Consider the following 14,904-nt stretch of genomic DNA (forward strand, 5'->3'; position numbering starts at 1 on the left):
AACAACATTACTAACCCTCTTTGATAAAGCGAGATCTGCTGGGAGAAAGTACTGCTAGGCTTTATTTTTTAATAGTTTTCCTCCACCATTACGTATTAGGATCCTTTCCTCCCCCCATTAAAAATCGTGCACTTAACAAACGTTTAGACAGCTGGTGCCTAAGAGTCAAAGCCAGTAGTTCTCTCAAAGGCCAAAGTGCCTCACTGAATTGATGTCAGCTGGTACTTAGCAGGATTTTTAAATTCAATTAAATTAAGAGACAAGCTATGCAGATTAGGGCTATACTAGAATCAGAAAGGAATCTTAAAAGGCATAAAATGTCTTTACATTTATTAAGCAAACTCTGCAGTCTTTTCTTGTTATATTCTTGTTGAAAAACAGAACATTCAGAAAGTATCATGGAAACAAGAAACAAAAAAGCTAAGGTTCACACCAGCCACACTCCCCCTTCCCCTCCCCGCCCAAGCCATGGGACTATCTTCACGCCCATCCCACTTCCAGCTTTCCAACACAAGCAGCAAGGCACCATTTACAGCTAGGCTGAAAAACGCCGTCTTCAGCGCACGTGGCCATTCTGCATTCCTAGAAATCCACCACCACCACTCGTCCCTTGTACGTCAGGGTGAGCGGGTTATATACACCCAGGTAGGTACAGACGGTAAAAGAAAGGCCAACATCAGTTGTACAGTTCTGCTAGGACTTCAAGTCTGGAAAATGACCACTGGGAACTCCTCGGTTATCCCGACAGTCATCAACTCCCTTTCCCTTTGTGCACACCAGTCCAAGTCTGCACGGTTTAACTGAGCCTACGTGCTCTCCCCCCTGGGATGCACGTTCCAACAACGCCAAGAAGCAGAGGACCAGGACAGCCAGCTCTGCCCTCACAGCAGAGTCAGACAGCAAAGGATTATTTCTTGGCATTGGGAGTTTTTTTTTTTTCATTTTGAAAATTAATTTGGGGATTACAGGCAATTATGCTCTTGCACATTAATTACTGCGATCTAAAATTTTCACATGAAGAAACAACACATGGAAATATTAAAGCACTCATCTTACGGACATGGATCCGAGAACTGTTTAATAGCAGTCAGTGAAGGGGTAACATTGTGCTTTTAATCTACAGTTTAAAAATAATCATTTGTATATCTACTTAGTAAAACAATAAAATTAAGAACAGAAACTGATAATAGGAAACAGTGAAAATGTAATAATTAAACACATAATGCTTTTCAAAGCTATATACTTAATGAGCCTAAATAGACATCTATGGTTAGGAGGGTCTTAAAAAAAATAATAAAAAAGAGACTTATTTTCAATAACTTTTTTTTTTTTAAATGTCTACTATACTGTATGCCTTGCTTTGGTGTTCTCTCTGCTGCCAACTTAACGCTTTAACAGTATGTTTACACTTATGTTCTTTTCAAATGCTTGGCATTATAGTGAGATCTCATATCTTTCCTCAAATTAAATTTTGCTCCACATACTCCACATGTATACAGATGAACATCCATGTGCTGCTCCAGTTGCTCATTATTTGGGAATATCTGAAAGCAGACCTGGCATATAGTCTCTCCAGCTGATAAGTGAGATATCATATGCCGTACATGGTCATGTTTTCGGAAGTTTCCTTGATCACAAATGGAACAGACATACCTGGCCATGCCTTTGTGCATATCATTGTGGAGCCGCAACTGGCGCTCTCTTAAGAACTGCTTCCCACATGTCTGACAAACAAACTGTTTTTCCTTGGTATGAACGGTATAGTGTTCCCGCAAGTGGCACCGCTGATAAAATCCTTTCCCACAAAGATTGCAGAAATGCTTACGTCTGTGATCCCTCTCGTTCTCTTCCATCATGGAGCTCTTGAACAGATCTTGCTCCAGGCAGTTTGACATATGTTCAACCACTAGGTTTTCTGTTTCAAAACGCTGACCACAATTAGGGCATCGGAAAAGACAGGCAGAATGCTTGTATAACTGTCTTTTTTGAAGGCTGTTCATTTGGAAGTGACCGTCCCTGAAGTCCTCTAGCATCTCTGCAAACATCATGTCCCTTATTTCCGATTGCTCCTCAGGGTTTTCTTCCAAGTCCGTTTTCTCCTCAGAATTTCTGATACCGTTCATGGTCAGATCCTGGGGCTCTCCACAGGTCTGTGCATGATCCTGTAACTGCTTGCCTTTGACCAGTATTTGACCGCACTTGCCACAAGCACATATATTTTCTATGTGTTTGGATAAATAATGAGAGGACAAATCTTCCTCGGTGATTGTTAGCCCACAAAGTTCACAGGGAGCGTTCTCCACATCTTCCTGCGCTGAAGGAGCCTTCCTGTTAAGGTGCCGCGGACTTTTCAAACACTTTCGTTCGTCCTCATCCATGGACAAATGGGGTTTTAAGGTCTTCCGAGCATTTCTCTTCTCTCTGATCTCTTCCTCGACATAGTATCTGTAAAGCGGCTCTTCCTGTTCATCATCTAGGTCGTCATTGTCAGAAGACTCATTGCAGTCTTTATCTGTCACCTTAATAATATTAAAATCCTTCAGCTCATCTGCAGGATTGTCCTCTGGTTCCATCTTGATGATAATCCTCTTCCTTTCAGGGGCTCTGCTTCCTTCTTCACCTGATGTCTCGGAGGCAACTGTGCTGCTTTTTCTGCTCGTGATGTTTGACACAGGAGACGAAGAATCATCCACAGCTTGGCTCGAGTCCCCCTTGTATTTTTCTGTTTGCGTGGAGATTATTTTAGAAGTAGAGTCCTTTTCATTAAAGTCTATTTTTTCAGCCCCGTAGTACCTGGCACTTTGGTAGGAATGCCTGTTAGTGCACGTTAACACGTGCTCATCCAGTAGCTTTTCACAGCTAAAACTAAACCCGCAGCTGTCACAGGTGAAGCTTCTTCCAAAACGGCGCGAGTGGGACACGCGCTCTTTTGTGTGAGAGAATTTGGACGTGGTGCTTTTTTTGCAGACATCAAACAGTTGTTCGGGGAAGCTGCTTAGCTGCAAAGCTTCTTCATCAGGCTCTTTGTTATGGGATGTATTTACTGTTGAACTTGGCGGCTCCATGCCCCACCTGTTTGCTTCGCTGCCATTTCTAGCCAGCGTGTCTTCATACATTCTCACGCCAAATATCATTTTACTATTCTGGGTGCTAGAAGCAGAAGATGAACATTTTAAACTAGACGAGTCTGTATCCTGTATATCTTCTAGACATTCAGGTACGTTATACAGCTGTAAATAGTTCATGGCCACTTTAAATTGCTCAAAATTGGCAGGGGCTGTCATAATTTTTCCTAAGTACATGAACTGTAAAATAAGATCAAAACACTCAGCGCTAATCTTCATGTTGCTTAGATTCAGCTGGGCTGTAGTGTGTTGATGGTTCATAAAAAACATCCTAAAATAGGAGCTGCATGCAGCAAGGACTGCTTTATGTGCTTGAAAATAAATATCATCGATAGCGATACAACAGTCGCACAGAAAGCCCCACTCTCTTTGGTTGTTTAGCTGCTGAAGGACATAGTTGCTGTGGCTGGTTCTTGCCATCTTGTACTTCAGTTATAGTCCTGCATAAAGAAGAAGGCATTTGTTAAACCACAAGCACAAAAAGGAAAACCTACTTAAACACAGGGAGGAACTGCCACCTTTTTCCTCTCTAGATCTTCCCATTCTCACCCCGTTTGCAGTACAGCTTCCTGTCCAGAGATCTTTGCTGGTAACTACTCACGAATATTGATGCCAGTGAAAACATCCGTAATTCCATGTTCTCACCACTCAACTTACAAGACTAGTACACTAACAAATATCACCGCCACACGTGTCAATCAGGGCAACCCTGCTAGAATAGAAATTAGCAAATAGATCTCAAAGTCCTACAGCCAAGATTTTTTTCAAGATACAAATTCTGAACGCAGAACTGCAAAAACTCCACAGGGCAGGCTTCCGTAAGGTGGCCCCAGGACAACACCAATACAAGGTAAGCTGACTGTAAGGAACCACTCCTGAGTCTCAACTTGCCTTTTTCACCTGTCAGTCCAACGGACATATGATGCGACACACACTGGAAACCAGGCCAGGCTCAAACTGGTCTTTCTCTCCCCATTAAAGGAAATGGAGAAGACACATCAGTGGAGCATCTGCAGAAGCTACATCCCCACACTTTTTAGAGCAGCTCAGGGACGGCCTCCAGCTTATCTGCAAGGTGTCCTGCAAAGCCGGAAGGAACTGCAGACTCGGATGCATTCTGAGAAGGGCAGGGCGGCCGGGCTGCTGGCACGTCCCCCAAGGACGCCGGCTCGGCGTGGCCAGGCTAGCAGTGCGGCGGCCGCAGAGGCAGGAAGCGGTGCACGCCGTGCCGCCAGCTCTCAGCACCGCTCCTTCAGCGCGCTGGCATCTAACCGAAACGTGCACAGGGGAGACCGGCCAACGTCAAACCCAGCAAGGGCGAGCTGCGAAGGCTAGCGAGCCAGAGCTGGCACCACAGCAAAGTGAAGCCCTGACAAAGGCCAGAGGGGAAGGTCTGAGTCGCCGAGGTTGCTGCCAGTGAAAGGTCTAATCTGTCCTCAAGAGAAAAGAGGAAGAAAACGTACTGGTTTGTGTTAACAAAAACATCCAGAAGAAACGTCTTGCACACAGGAGGCGTGCGTTTGATCTACAGAAGATAAACTTGACCAAGTGCAGCCAGATTCAACAGCTAGTCGCTACTCATTTCAGAAAACCTTCACTGAGACATAATCTGTACTAACTGCACAGGGAGGGGGCTGAGAAACCAAAAGAAGGTATGAAGAACACCCTAACTGAAACGAAAACCTACAGCAATAAATAACGAGCATTCTTAACATTTTGAAAGGTTATGGCAAACAATGCCAGTAACTGTAAGAGATTTGTACAAACCAAGTACAGGCTAGCAAACAACATACGTTAAATGGCATTTTACAACTCGATGAAACGCATGGATTGATTTGTAACCATCCTTTCAACTGTCCAAAATTTAAACAAAATACATACACAAATGCTCCCTATTTCTTCTTATTCCCCCAACAGCTTACATCTCCTAGAGGCTGGGAAACAGATGGAGAAATTAAATTCCACAGTGTTGAATTCGCAAGTCACAGGTGTTGCCTGGCTTGCTAAGTAGGAAACCCAGTGTTAAGTCACTGTTCTTCATTCCACGGAAGACTGCCATGGAAAGGAACACGGTCAAGCTCTCGAGACCAGAACATGCTCACCCCACCTACCAGCCTTCCCTAATACAGCAGCACCTACTGATCACCATCAGCACAGGACCTTGTCTGGCAACAGGAACCTTTAGATTTGGGCCGAACTACACTGATGATGAGCATCTGAATGGCACCCTCCACACCTAAAACTCAAGCCGAGCACCCTGCCGCAATTCTCTGACCAGTCTGGCCCAGTGATGTTCGCTGCAGAAACACAACTCATCACATGGAACTCATGTAATGGCTTTCTTACCAAACTGCAAAAGGGGGGCTTTGAAACTAGGAGAGCCTCTTGAAACAGTTTCACATCTTTTCTACAGAAAATCGATTATTGTCCAAGTCACTGGGTAACTTCACTATGGCAACGAAGCTGGGGAAGGGTCTGGAGCACAAGTCTTACGGGGAGCAGCTGAGGGAACTGGGGTCGTTTATCCTGGAGAAAAGGAGGCTCAGGGGGGACCTTCTCGCTTCCTTCAGCTGCCTGACAGGGGCTGTAGGCAGGTGGGGGTCAGTCCCTTCTCCAAGATAGTAAGTGACAGGACAAGAGGCAATGGCCTCAAGTTATGCCAGGGAAGTTTAAATTGGGTATCACGAAAAATGTCTTCACTGGAAGTGTGGCCAACACTGGAACAGGCTGCCCAGGGAGGTGGCAAAATCACCATCCCTGGAATTGTTTAAAAAAACACGCTGATGTGGCGCTTAGGGACATGGTTTAGAGGTGGACTTGGCAGTCCTGGTTTAATGGTTGGACTTGATGATCTTAAAGGTCTTTTCCAACCTAAATGATTCTATGATTCATATGTTTCTGTGAAAAATAACAAAGCTCTCAACATCAAGTAATAACAAAAGTGCATTTTATATTCTTCCAAGTGCAACGTACTTGGGATTTGAAGCAATTCCTTAGGTGCTTAAATGTAATTCAGTATACCATATCAAGTACTAAGAACAGCAGCTGCACAATGACAAAGAATTGACTTCAACTTCCACATTGTAAGGGCAACAAGAAAGTGAGAAGACGCAGTCTGAGACACCACTGGCCTCTTGGTGTGAATTGCCATCAAGACAAGAAAAGGCTCAGGATAGCTCATTTTTAATCTCGTGCTCATAAAGTGTCAAGTTTCAGTGTAAAAAAAATTCAATAAAACACTTAAAAGTTCTCCATTGTGTCCTCCAATAGCAAAACAGCAGTACAAGCAGCAATCCTGTACCAAAAAGGTGGTCACAAACTACCTGCACACACCTGCAGACTGGGGCATTTCCAAATGGTGGGAACAATCTGGCAGCCATTGGACTGACCACACACAAACTCACCTTTTCTAAGTTTCCTTCTTCTTTGAAAAAGGTAAAAGATACTTCTCCTTTTGCCAGAGGAACTCCTGCAGAGCTTTCAGCCACTGACGTGAGTCCCAATAGGCAACAACGACCCCCGGGCAATGCCTGTCCCCTGCTACCACTTGGGGAAAAACCAACCAGAGCACCAGGTCACTTGACCAGGATGGCAAGGTGCTCAGATACGTACCCAGCCTCTACTGCAGTAGTACTACATGTAGGTATTAAAAAAAGTGTTTGAAGTTATTTATGTTAATGAAAGTACTGGCATCCTCCCTCTGGATGCTGTTATCAACCTGCTGGATGTAACTATATATTTACAGCTGCCAACACTTCCCACCATGAGCGCCTGTGTTGGGCTATTTAAAACCTTGACACATTTCAACCAGCAGCGGCAAAACTTTCCTTCTGAATTGTCTGCTTTGGACGGATGGGGTTTTTTCCCCTCCACAGAAAATTTCAGTCAAAACGGTTCCAGAAATGAGGCTAAGAAAAATCTTTCATATGTACAGATCATCACGTTTTCTTTTAAAAATAATAAAAGTTTCTCTTCCAAAATCTTTGAAGAGAGATTTCACACAGGAGAAAGTGCTGTGTCTTGGATATGTCGTCGCGATATAAAAATCTGCCTGACTTTGGCGAAGCTATAAGCTTGAGGGGGAGAAGATAAAAATTACCATTTGTTCGCACTTGGGACTTTCGTTAGTTACTAAAATCTCAGATTACAGCCTCACTGAGAACATTTCACCCCCTTGCAGCTCCTTTGTACGTGGGGGCCTGCCCGAGCCATCCCACCCATGGCGAAAACCCCCTTTCGCACAGAGCTCTGCCATCGTTTTCACCTGCAAGAGGGTAGACTCAGGCTGGAAACAAGGAAGAAATTTTTTACAAAAAGTAGTAAGCGACTGGAGCAGGTTGCCCAGAGAGGGGGCAGATGCCCCATTCTTGGAAACATTCAAGGTCAGGTTGGACAGGGCTCTGGGCAACCTGCTCTAGCAGGTGTCCCTGCTCATTGCAGGGGGGTTGGACTAGATGGCCTTTAAAGGTCCCAACCCAAACCATTCTGCGGTCCTATGTGCCACCTCCACAAAGACACAAACTGGTAACAGGGCTTGCTGGGGGTTGCTCCGTACCATAACTTGCCGCTGGGTTTTAGCATCCCTCCTGGTAGCTGGATGAAGAAGATGCCCAGCTGCAGCTGATGAGAGCCAGCTCCAGGAGGGGACTTAGTGAAAGCACAGGAAGATTAGGAAATGTAAGAAGGATGCGAGGGAAAACCTCTAGAAGTCAGGAGAGCAGGGAGAGGCAGGCTGGGAGTTGGACTGCTGAGCTGAGAGGAGGGAACTGGCATTAGGAAGCAGCAGCGGGAATAAAAAGTGGGTTAAATGAGGTTCTACATGGTGGAGGGAAGCTGCCTGAGCAAGGGGCTGGGAAGAGCCAAGTTGCAGGGGCTAGGGCAGATGGGGGAAAAAAAAAACAAGACATGCTTTTGCTGGGGAACGGGTGGTAAACAATTATAGCATTCACCCCTTCAGAGCTGGGTGAATTGAACCCCAAATTCCCAATTCGGCCATCCTTTTGCCATCATGGGCTTGCTGACAAACTCCTTCCCACCAAGAGCAAGCTCTCAAAAGATGACAATTTACCATTATTTTGTTTCTTTAATTGCTCAAATGGCAGAGATCTGCATTTATCACCCATGTGGGTGGTTCAGTAACTACAAATTATTTTTGAAGTCTGCTTTGGAAAGAAGCAGAATAAAACCAGGCTCTTTTTACAGAAAACCCATGGTTTCAAAGTTAAGCACATACCCAAGAGATGCCATAATTAATGCAGGATTAATTCTGCTGCCGATTTATGTATACACCATAATACAGCCTTTCAGCCCTCTTACCAAAGGTTCCCTTCCTTACCCAGTGCATCCTATGGATCTGTCCAGGCATGGATCTGAGCAGCAACAACACAAGATCACTACTTATTCAGCACAGCATTTAGAGGATGAAGAAGTGAATGAAAGAAGGAGACAACAAGGACCCTCACAGCAACAAACACTGCCTTGGAGAACAGCATCCCACCACCATCAATGCCAGGGCAAGTAATTTCAACCTTTTTTAAGAAGTCTGGCTTGTATTTTTTGGACGTCCAATGCATGCACACAGGGAAACACCATCAGCAGCAACTGAGGCCAATGGGAGCTATACTCTGCATGTATTCATCTTTGAAAAAAAATCAAAGTCCTACACAGGCAAGTTTGTCAATCCAAAATTTTTTAAGTATTTCTGATCCTCTCTGACTCTTTTTGATTTCAAAAAGAGGAAAAATGCCAGCCACTTGGCTGATGGACTAGCACACTACCTTTGTGAAGCACACTGTGGTCACAAACGTCACGAGGCCACAAGGAACACAAGTAACTCCATCTTCAGCAATGATCATCTGTGCTGTCCACACAGCAACGGGCCATGATGTAAGCAATCCTGAACGATGCAGAGGTGTTCTGAAAAAATATGCTAGACAAGCATCTAATAGGAAGATGAAAAGTGAAGATATTTGAGTCAGGTATTTTTACTCTGATTTTCAAACTCAAAGTCTCCATATTCATTTTATTTTCCTTCTTTTTTTTTTTTTCCCCCCACACTGCCACACTTTGATTTGAGCTGTTTTTCTGCCACCAGATTTTTTCTTTTGAGTCACCACTCAGATACTATTACTATTCAGATGTTACTACGAACAAGGTAAGCTGCACTATTACACTAACCAAATATGTTGTTTGTAAGTCTTGTTAACAAGAAAGAACAGGTATGTACTATAGTATAGCTCCACACTTTTTTTTTCACTTCCGCACATTCAGTATTTTCTGAGATGTTCTAAAACTAAAGTAGTAAAAGTCCTCAAGCAAAGAACTTTTGCTAACTTCTCAGTCTTTATAAAAGACATACCACAAAGTTCAGAACTTAGCAGCCTTTCGGCTCCTAAAATTAGTAGGTGGTTTCCAAAACCCAGCATTTCCACTGCTGAGCAGGCAAAAATGGAGTACTTACATGCTCAGTTACTGGCTGCTTTTCTTTGGAAACTAAGAGCAGGCTGGACAAAAGTATAACAAATGAGTGGAGAATTTGGTGCTAATAGAAAATGAGACTGGAAAACCTCAAGAAAACAACGCCCAGTTATTCAAAGAAACAAGCACGTGGGCAGCAGAAAGCAAATTCCCCATCGCAGTCTGACGCCATACCCCACCCTGGCACGGGTATTCTCCTCCCTAAAGGGTTACTTTGCCTCTGCAGGCCAGATCCACCCAAGATTCCCAAATAACAGCACCTAGATGCTTCGGAGAAAATTCTACACGACACATCTAAATCTTCTGTGTGATGCCTGAAAAGTTTAGGCATTGGGCTAGTGCATTGACCACGGAGTTGTCAACAGGCTACAGCTTTTATCTAGACATACTCAATAGGAAGCCACTGAGATTGCTCTGGGACTGTATAGTCCAAGATGGTGCCTCAGTTTACACAAACTTTGCAAAAACGGCAAAGAACTTGGGACCAGGTGACCACCATCTACCTCAACAGTGGGTATGGATAAGATGCAGTTCACGTTGCAAGTGTAGCCTTGATCATGAATTAAAATAATGATGGGAATTCCATGTACTGCCAGGGAAAATCTAATGAAGCTCCATTGTTCAGGCTACGGAGGATCGAAGGTGTAATCCACCCTCTTCCCACAGCCCTTTCCATCAGCTGCCTTCAGGCACACTACTTGTGAAGCCGTTTCCAATGATGTGGATACTCATCTTCAGACCCATCCTAATGGCTGAATCAACTCATTTTTAAGAGATTCGTGGCCAGTGTATAGAAAAAAACTTTCAGCTGACACTTGGGCTAGATCTGAACCAGGGAAAGGTAAGATGCTCCACAGCCCCCAGCCACGAGCTGCCAGAGCCACTCGATCCCCAGCAGGCAGGTCTCCGCTGATTCAGCATCCACGTCCACAAATGAGAAACTGCAACTTAGCAAGTTATGATTCTCAGCTGCTAACTGAGAATTAGTTAAGATGTATGACATGTTCTTAGGTAAGAATACTCCTCAAAAGAAAACGAATAAGGTGTCAGAAAAGCAAGAGTGAATAAATCAAGAAAACAGAGTTTGCACTAAAGCCCCATCTCAACTTCAAACAACTTCAGATCACATCTATAGCCTAAAAGTACCGGAGAGAGCTTATGCAATCTTTTAAAGCAACTTTCTAGCCACAAAGGATTACTTTGGAAAGTCACAGTTATGTTTTATCTAACACCTTTCCAGCTGTAAAAAGTTGTCAAACAACACGGTAATGATATGTTTAAAAGAAGCAATTAGTGGGGGAAAAAATCATGACACCCCATTCATGCCTTGCAGCAGAAAGATGAGCCTTTTTATCTACGCTCTCTGAGTTATACCAACTTTCAACTTCAGAAGGCATCTTGGTGGTTTAGCCAGCTCCTGAGACCCTCAAATGAAGACACACGCGCCTTCCAGGAAAGCATCCTTTGGCATAACAACTTGCTGGATGCACATGAATGAGGCACAGCACCTTGTCACACAGCTTAGCCTACGGCTTTTGTTGACTCTTTCTGGTCTTAAATGCTTCACATTTTACTTGCAGCACATTAACAAAGTCGATAAGATATTCATCCAATCAAACAGGTTTTATACAGGGGAAAAAAGGCAACAGCCAACTAATTCTAGGGAGTTTTGCAATGGCACAAACATGCACAAAGAAAAAGTTACCGGACAAATTTGAGGATATAAATGGTCTTCATGCAAATTACGTCAGCTGTTGTGCCCACAGGCTGTGTCTGCAGCAGAACTCTTTGGGTGCTGGTGTTACTGTGCCCATGCAGAGGCAGGGCAGGATAACCCAACCACTGGGGAGCCACTGGTCGAACTGAAAAAAGCACACATAGCTTCTCACGCTACATGCCTGTGGGGTCCGGAAGGACTCCAGTGAGAGGTCCAGCTGTATCAACTAAGAGAAGGGACACCGGGATTTTTATAAGGAAACACTGGTTATTGCAGTCCCATGCGGCTATTTTGTTTCCATACAGCAGATAAGGGGCTCTCCACTGTCCCGCAACAATGGGAAACCGTGAAAGAAGCAATTAACCTCATATACTCAAGGAAGAAAGCATCTAAAGACCAAAATCGCTGGTTGGTATGAGCACTATGAGCACTCTCAACGTAATTGCTGCAAATTCCTGTGCCAGTGACACAATGGTTGCATCTGATGCAGAAGAGGCTTGTGCAAGCAGAGCTGGAGCATCTGTTAAGTCTGTGATCTTAAGTCTACAGAAAACTTTCCGGCTACTAGGAAGAAGGGGCTTCTGTTACTTCTCCGAGCTTCCCACGCAGCACTAACCCATGCCTTCATCACCTCAATCCTCCTGCAGCCACCCCCCTATCCACGCAACCCCCCCACCGGCTGGTTCCTGGCTACCTCAAACAGCAGCAGAGCGCAATGAATACGACTTGTTACCCCTCAGGTTTTCTGGCCGCTCATCCAAAAACCTCTCCGTAACCCTGTCATCTTGCTACGCTGCTGCCGAGGATGCTGCCACCACCAACGATGGGCCGGTGGTCCCCAGGGCCAGGTGGCCACAGCCTTGACTTGTAACTCAGTACTAACTGACAAGCCCGCATCCCTCCTGCTCCCAGCTGCTCTGTGGGTTTTTCCAAGAGCCGTAATGAGGAATGTTAAACAAACACCTTTAATTAAAGGAATGTTTGTTTAATGTAATTAAACGCCTAAGGAAGGCCAGGCTGTGGCAGCCCCGGGAGCGCTCCGCAGTATGTGCTGTACCTCACCATCCCCTAGCGCAAGGGAAATACTCGAGCAAGTGACATAATCTGGCAGTAAACACCCAAATATCAAGCAGCATCCAGCCCCTGCTATCCGTTTACCAATGCCTACGTGTCAAGAGGAGCCGGCACTCATCTATCAGCCGACAACCAGGCCAAACTGGGGAATCCGAGTTACCGAAAAAATCCTGGAAAACAGACAGGAATAACGCCCCCTGCCCCACGCCCGCGGCCCCCTTCCCTCCACCCCTTTTACTACCTCTCTATCCGAAGAGGGGAGCGGAGTCCTTTGAGGAACGAGACTTTCCGCACCGCTCCCGGAGCGCCACTGGGGTTGTTTTGATGTGACAAAACTACTCCCCTTCCTTCCCCGCCGCCTCCGAGGCGATCTCGTGCCCTGCCAGCCCGGAGTGAAACCCAAGTCTCCTGCCTGGCAGGGTGGAGCATTCCCGCCGGGCTGCCGCTCCGCTCGGGCTGGCGCTGAACTACAGCGACTCGCTCGAACTTCGGGGGGTGGGGGCGGGGGGGCTGGTTTTTTGGTTTGGTTTTTTTTCAGAGCAGAGCAGGAGGACGCGGGGCTCGGACCCGCCGGCCTGCTGGCGGGGGGGGTGGGGGTGGGGGGGGTGGATCGGCGGCGGTGGCGGCGCTGGCACCGTGGAGCGCGGTGCCGCCGAGCCCCGCAGGAGCGCGGTGCCCCCCCGCCCCCCCCCGCGCGCGCCTCCGCATCCCCCGCCCGCACCGCTTCCGCAGGGCCCCGCCGCCCGCAGGTGGAGCGCGGCCCCCGCGCAGCGCCCCGGGAACCGCGCCGGACCCGCCGCCGCGGCGCCGCCGCTCGGCCCCCGCGTAGCCCGGGCGGCGCCGCGCCGTGCCGCGCCGTGCCAGGCCGCCGGGCGCAAGGTCACCGCGGCGGCCGCCCGCCAGGGACCGGCCGCGGCCGGAAAGCCCCTACCTGGCAGCGCCGCGCCCCCCCCGCACCACTATGGCGGGCCATGCCGCGCCGCGCCGGGCCATGCCGCGGCCGGGCCATGCCGCGGCCGGCGCCGCTCGGCACTTCCCACCTCCCGCCGCCGGCGGAGCTGCGGCCGCCGCGCCGCTGCACCGCCTCCCGCCTCCCCCCCCTCCCGGCGCCCGGCGGCGGCCCCCGGGGACGGCGCCGAGGGGCGCGCAGCCCCGCTTACCCGCGGCGCGGGGCGAGGCGGCGGGGCCGAGGGGGAGCTGCCTGCGCCGCTCCCGCTGCTGCTGCCGGCGCGGCTGCAACAAAGGACTTCCGCCCCGCCGCGCCTGCTGCTGCCGCAGCGCCGGCTCCGCCGCGACCGCACGGAGCCGGACCCCTCCCCTCGGCGGCCGGCGGCTCCCGGCCCCGCCGCTGCCAGCGCTGCTGCGCCGCCGCCAATGCCGGGGCCCGGCGGGCGGCTCCCTGCCGCGCTCCCCTCTCCTCCCATGCCGCCGGGGAGGCGGCGGGGCCGGCGCGGCGCGGCCCGGGCTGGCGCTGCCGGCGCCCCCTCCCCATGTGCCGCAAGCCCGGCCCCTCGGCCTCCCCCACCCCCACCCGCCCGGCGCGCAGAGGGGGACCTGGAGCAGGGCTTCGTCCGGCGGTGGGGGCCCGGCCGGGACCCCCGGGGCCGACGGGGCAGAGGCAAAGCCGCCCTCCCCTCCCCGCAGCCGGCCGCGGTCGGCGGGAACCGGGCAGCCCCGGCTGCCGGCCAGCGACTGAGCCTCGGCCCCGCCGGTGGCGGCTTCCTCGGAGGAAAAAGAAGAGTTGCACCACACAGTACGCCCCGTTTGCTGCAGTTCCAGCGGTAGCATCCCCGCCTTCACTCCTGGAGTTCTGCGATGGTGCAGGGCGCGCAGGGGCTGGCAGCCGCTGCCATGCTTTATCCCGGATCCCGAGGGCAGCACTTCCCCCCCCCCCCCCCCGCCCCATCTTTCTAGCGGCTTTCCCAGCCCCTCTCCCCGTCCCGCTCTCTGGACTTCTGCCTAATATCCAGCCCCTCTAGAACCGGCCCGTGTGCGCAAAGGGGATTTCCAGAAGCTGCGGGCGGCCCCTCTGCTACCTGCCAGGGGGCTGCGAGCAAACAGGCCAGGGCAGGCTCGCCTTCCCAGCTGCCACTTGACTGCCGCCTCCCAAGCCACGTCTGTCATTCCGCACAAGCATCAGAAGCGTTTAATCTGCACGGCTCCTTCATTCTGGCACAGTTTCTACAGATCCCATCGTTTTTTACCTTTGCTGCAACTATCGAAGACCCCTCATAGCTCCAGCCAAGCCAAAGAGGACAATTTAATCTTGGCAACGCTAGAAGATTTGATTACAAATTTGAAAAGGACAAAAGTAACAAAAAAAGGCAACAAAATAAAATGCCACGACATTAAAACCTACCAGCATCCATCCCTGCTTCAATGACCCCCCCTCAAGGTTTTCCTGAAGCCCTTTTTCCCCTGCTGACTATATGATGCTGGCTCAGGGGTAGGATGCCCGTGGCAGCACCAAAGCCCTCCGTGGCTGAGGCTCCAGCCCCTTCAAAAGGCAGA

At 49.0% G+C, this 14,904-nt stretch overlaps 1 protein-coding gene across 9 annotated transcripts; it reads right to left on the reverse strand.

The window, feature by feature from the left end:
• Positions 1 to 1,061: 1,061 nt before the first annotated feature.
• Positions 1,062 to 14,235, reverse strand: ZBTB1 (zinc finger and BTB domain containing 1). Of its 9 annotated transcripts, none has more exons than XM_040601229.1 (3): positions 13,948 to 14,235; positions 8,903 to 9,066; positions 1,062 to 3,565 (listed from the first exon to the last, which is right to left on the reverse strand). In XM_040601229.1, the coding sequence occupies exon 3, from the start codon at positions 3,543 to 3,545 to the stop codon at positions 1,410 to 1,412; it is 2,136 nt and encodes a 711-aa protein (XP_040457163.1). In that variant the 5' UTR covers positions 3,546 to 3,565; positions 8,903 to 9,066; positions 13,948 to 14,235; the 3' UTR covers positions 1,062 to 1,409. The 9 variants fall into 9 exon arrangements, with proteins under 9 accessions (XP_040457163.1, XP_040457161.1, XP_040457160.1 ...); XM_040601227.1 differs by lacking the exon at positions 13,948 to 14,235 and adding an exon at positions 13,554 to 13,820; XM_040601226.1 differs by lacking the exon at positions 13,948 to 14,235 and adding an exon at positions 12,478 to 12,563.
• Positions 14,236 to 14,904: the final 669 nt, after the last annotated feature.

The sequence above is a fragment of the Falco naumanni genome, chromosome 7 (assembly GCF_017639655.2).
Source record: "Falco naumanni isolate bFalNau1 chromosome 7, bFalNau1.pat, whole genome shotgun sequence".
In the NCBI taxonomy this organism is placed as follows: Eukaryota; Metazoa; Chordata; class Aves; order Falconiformes; family Falconidae; genus Falco; species Falco naumanni.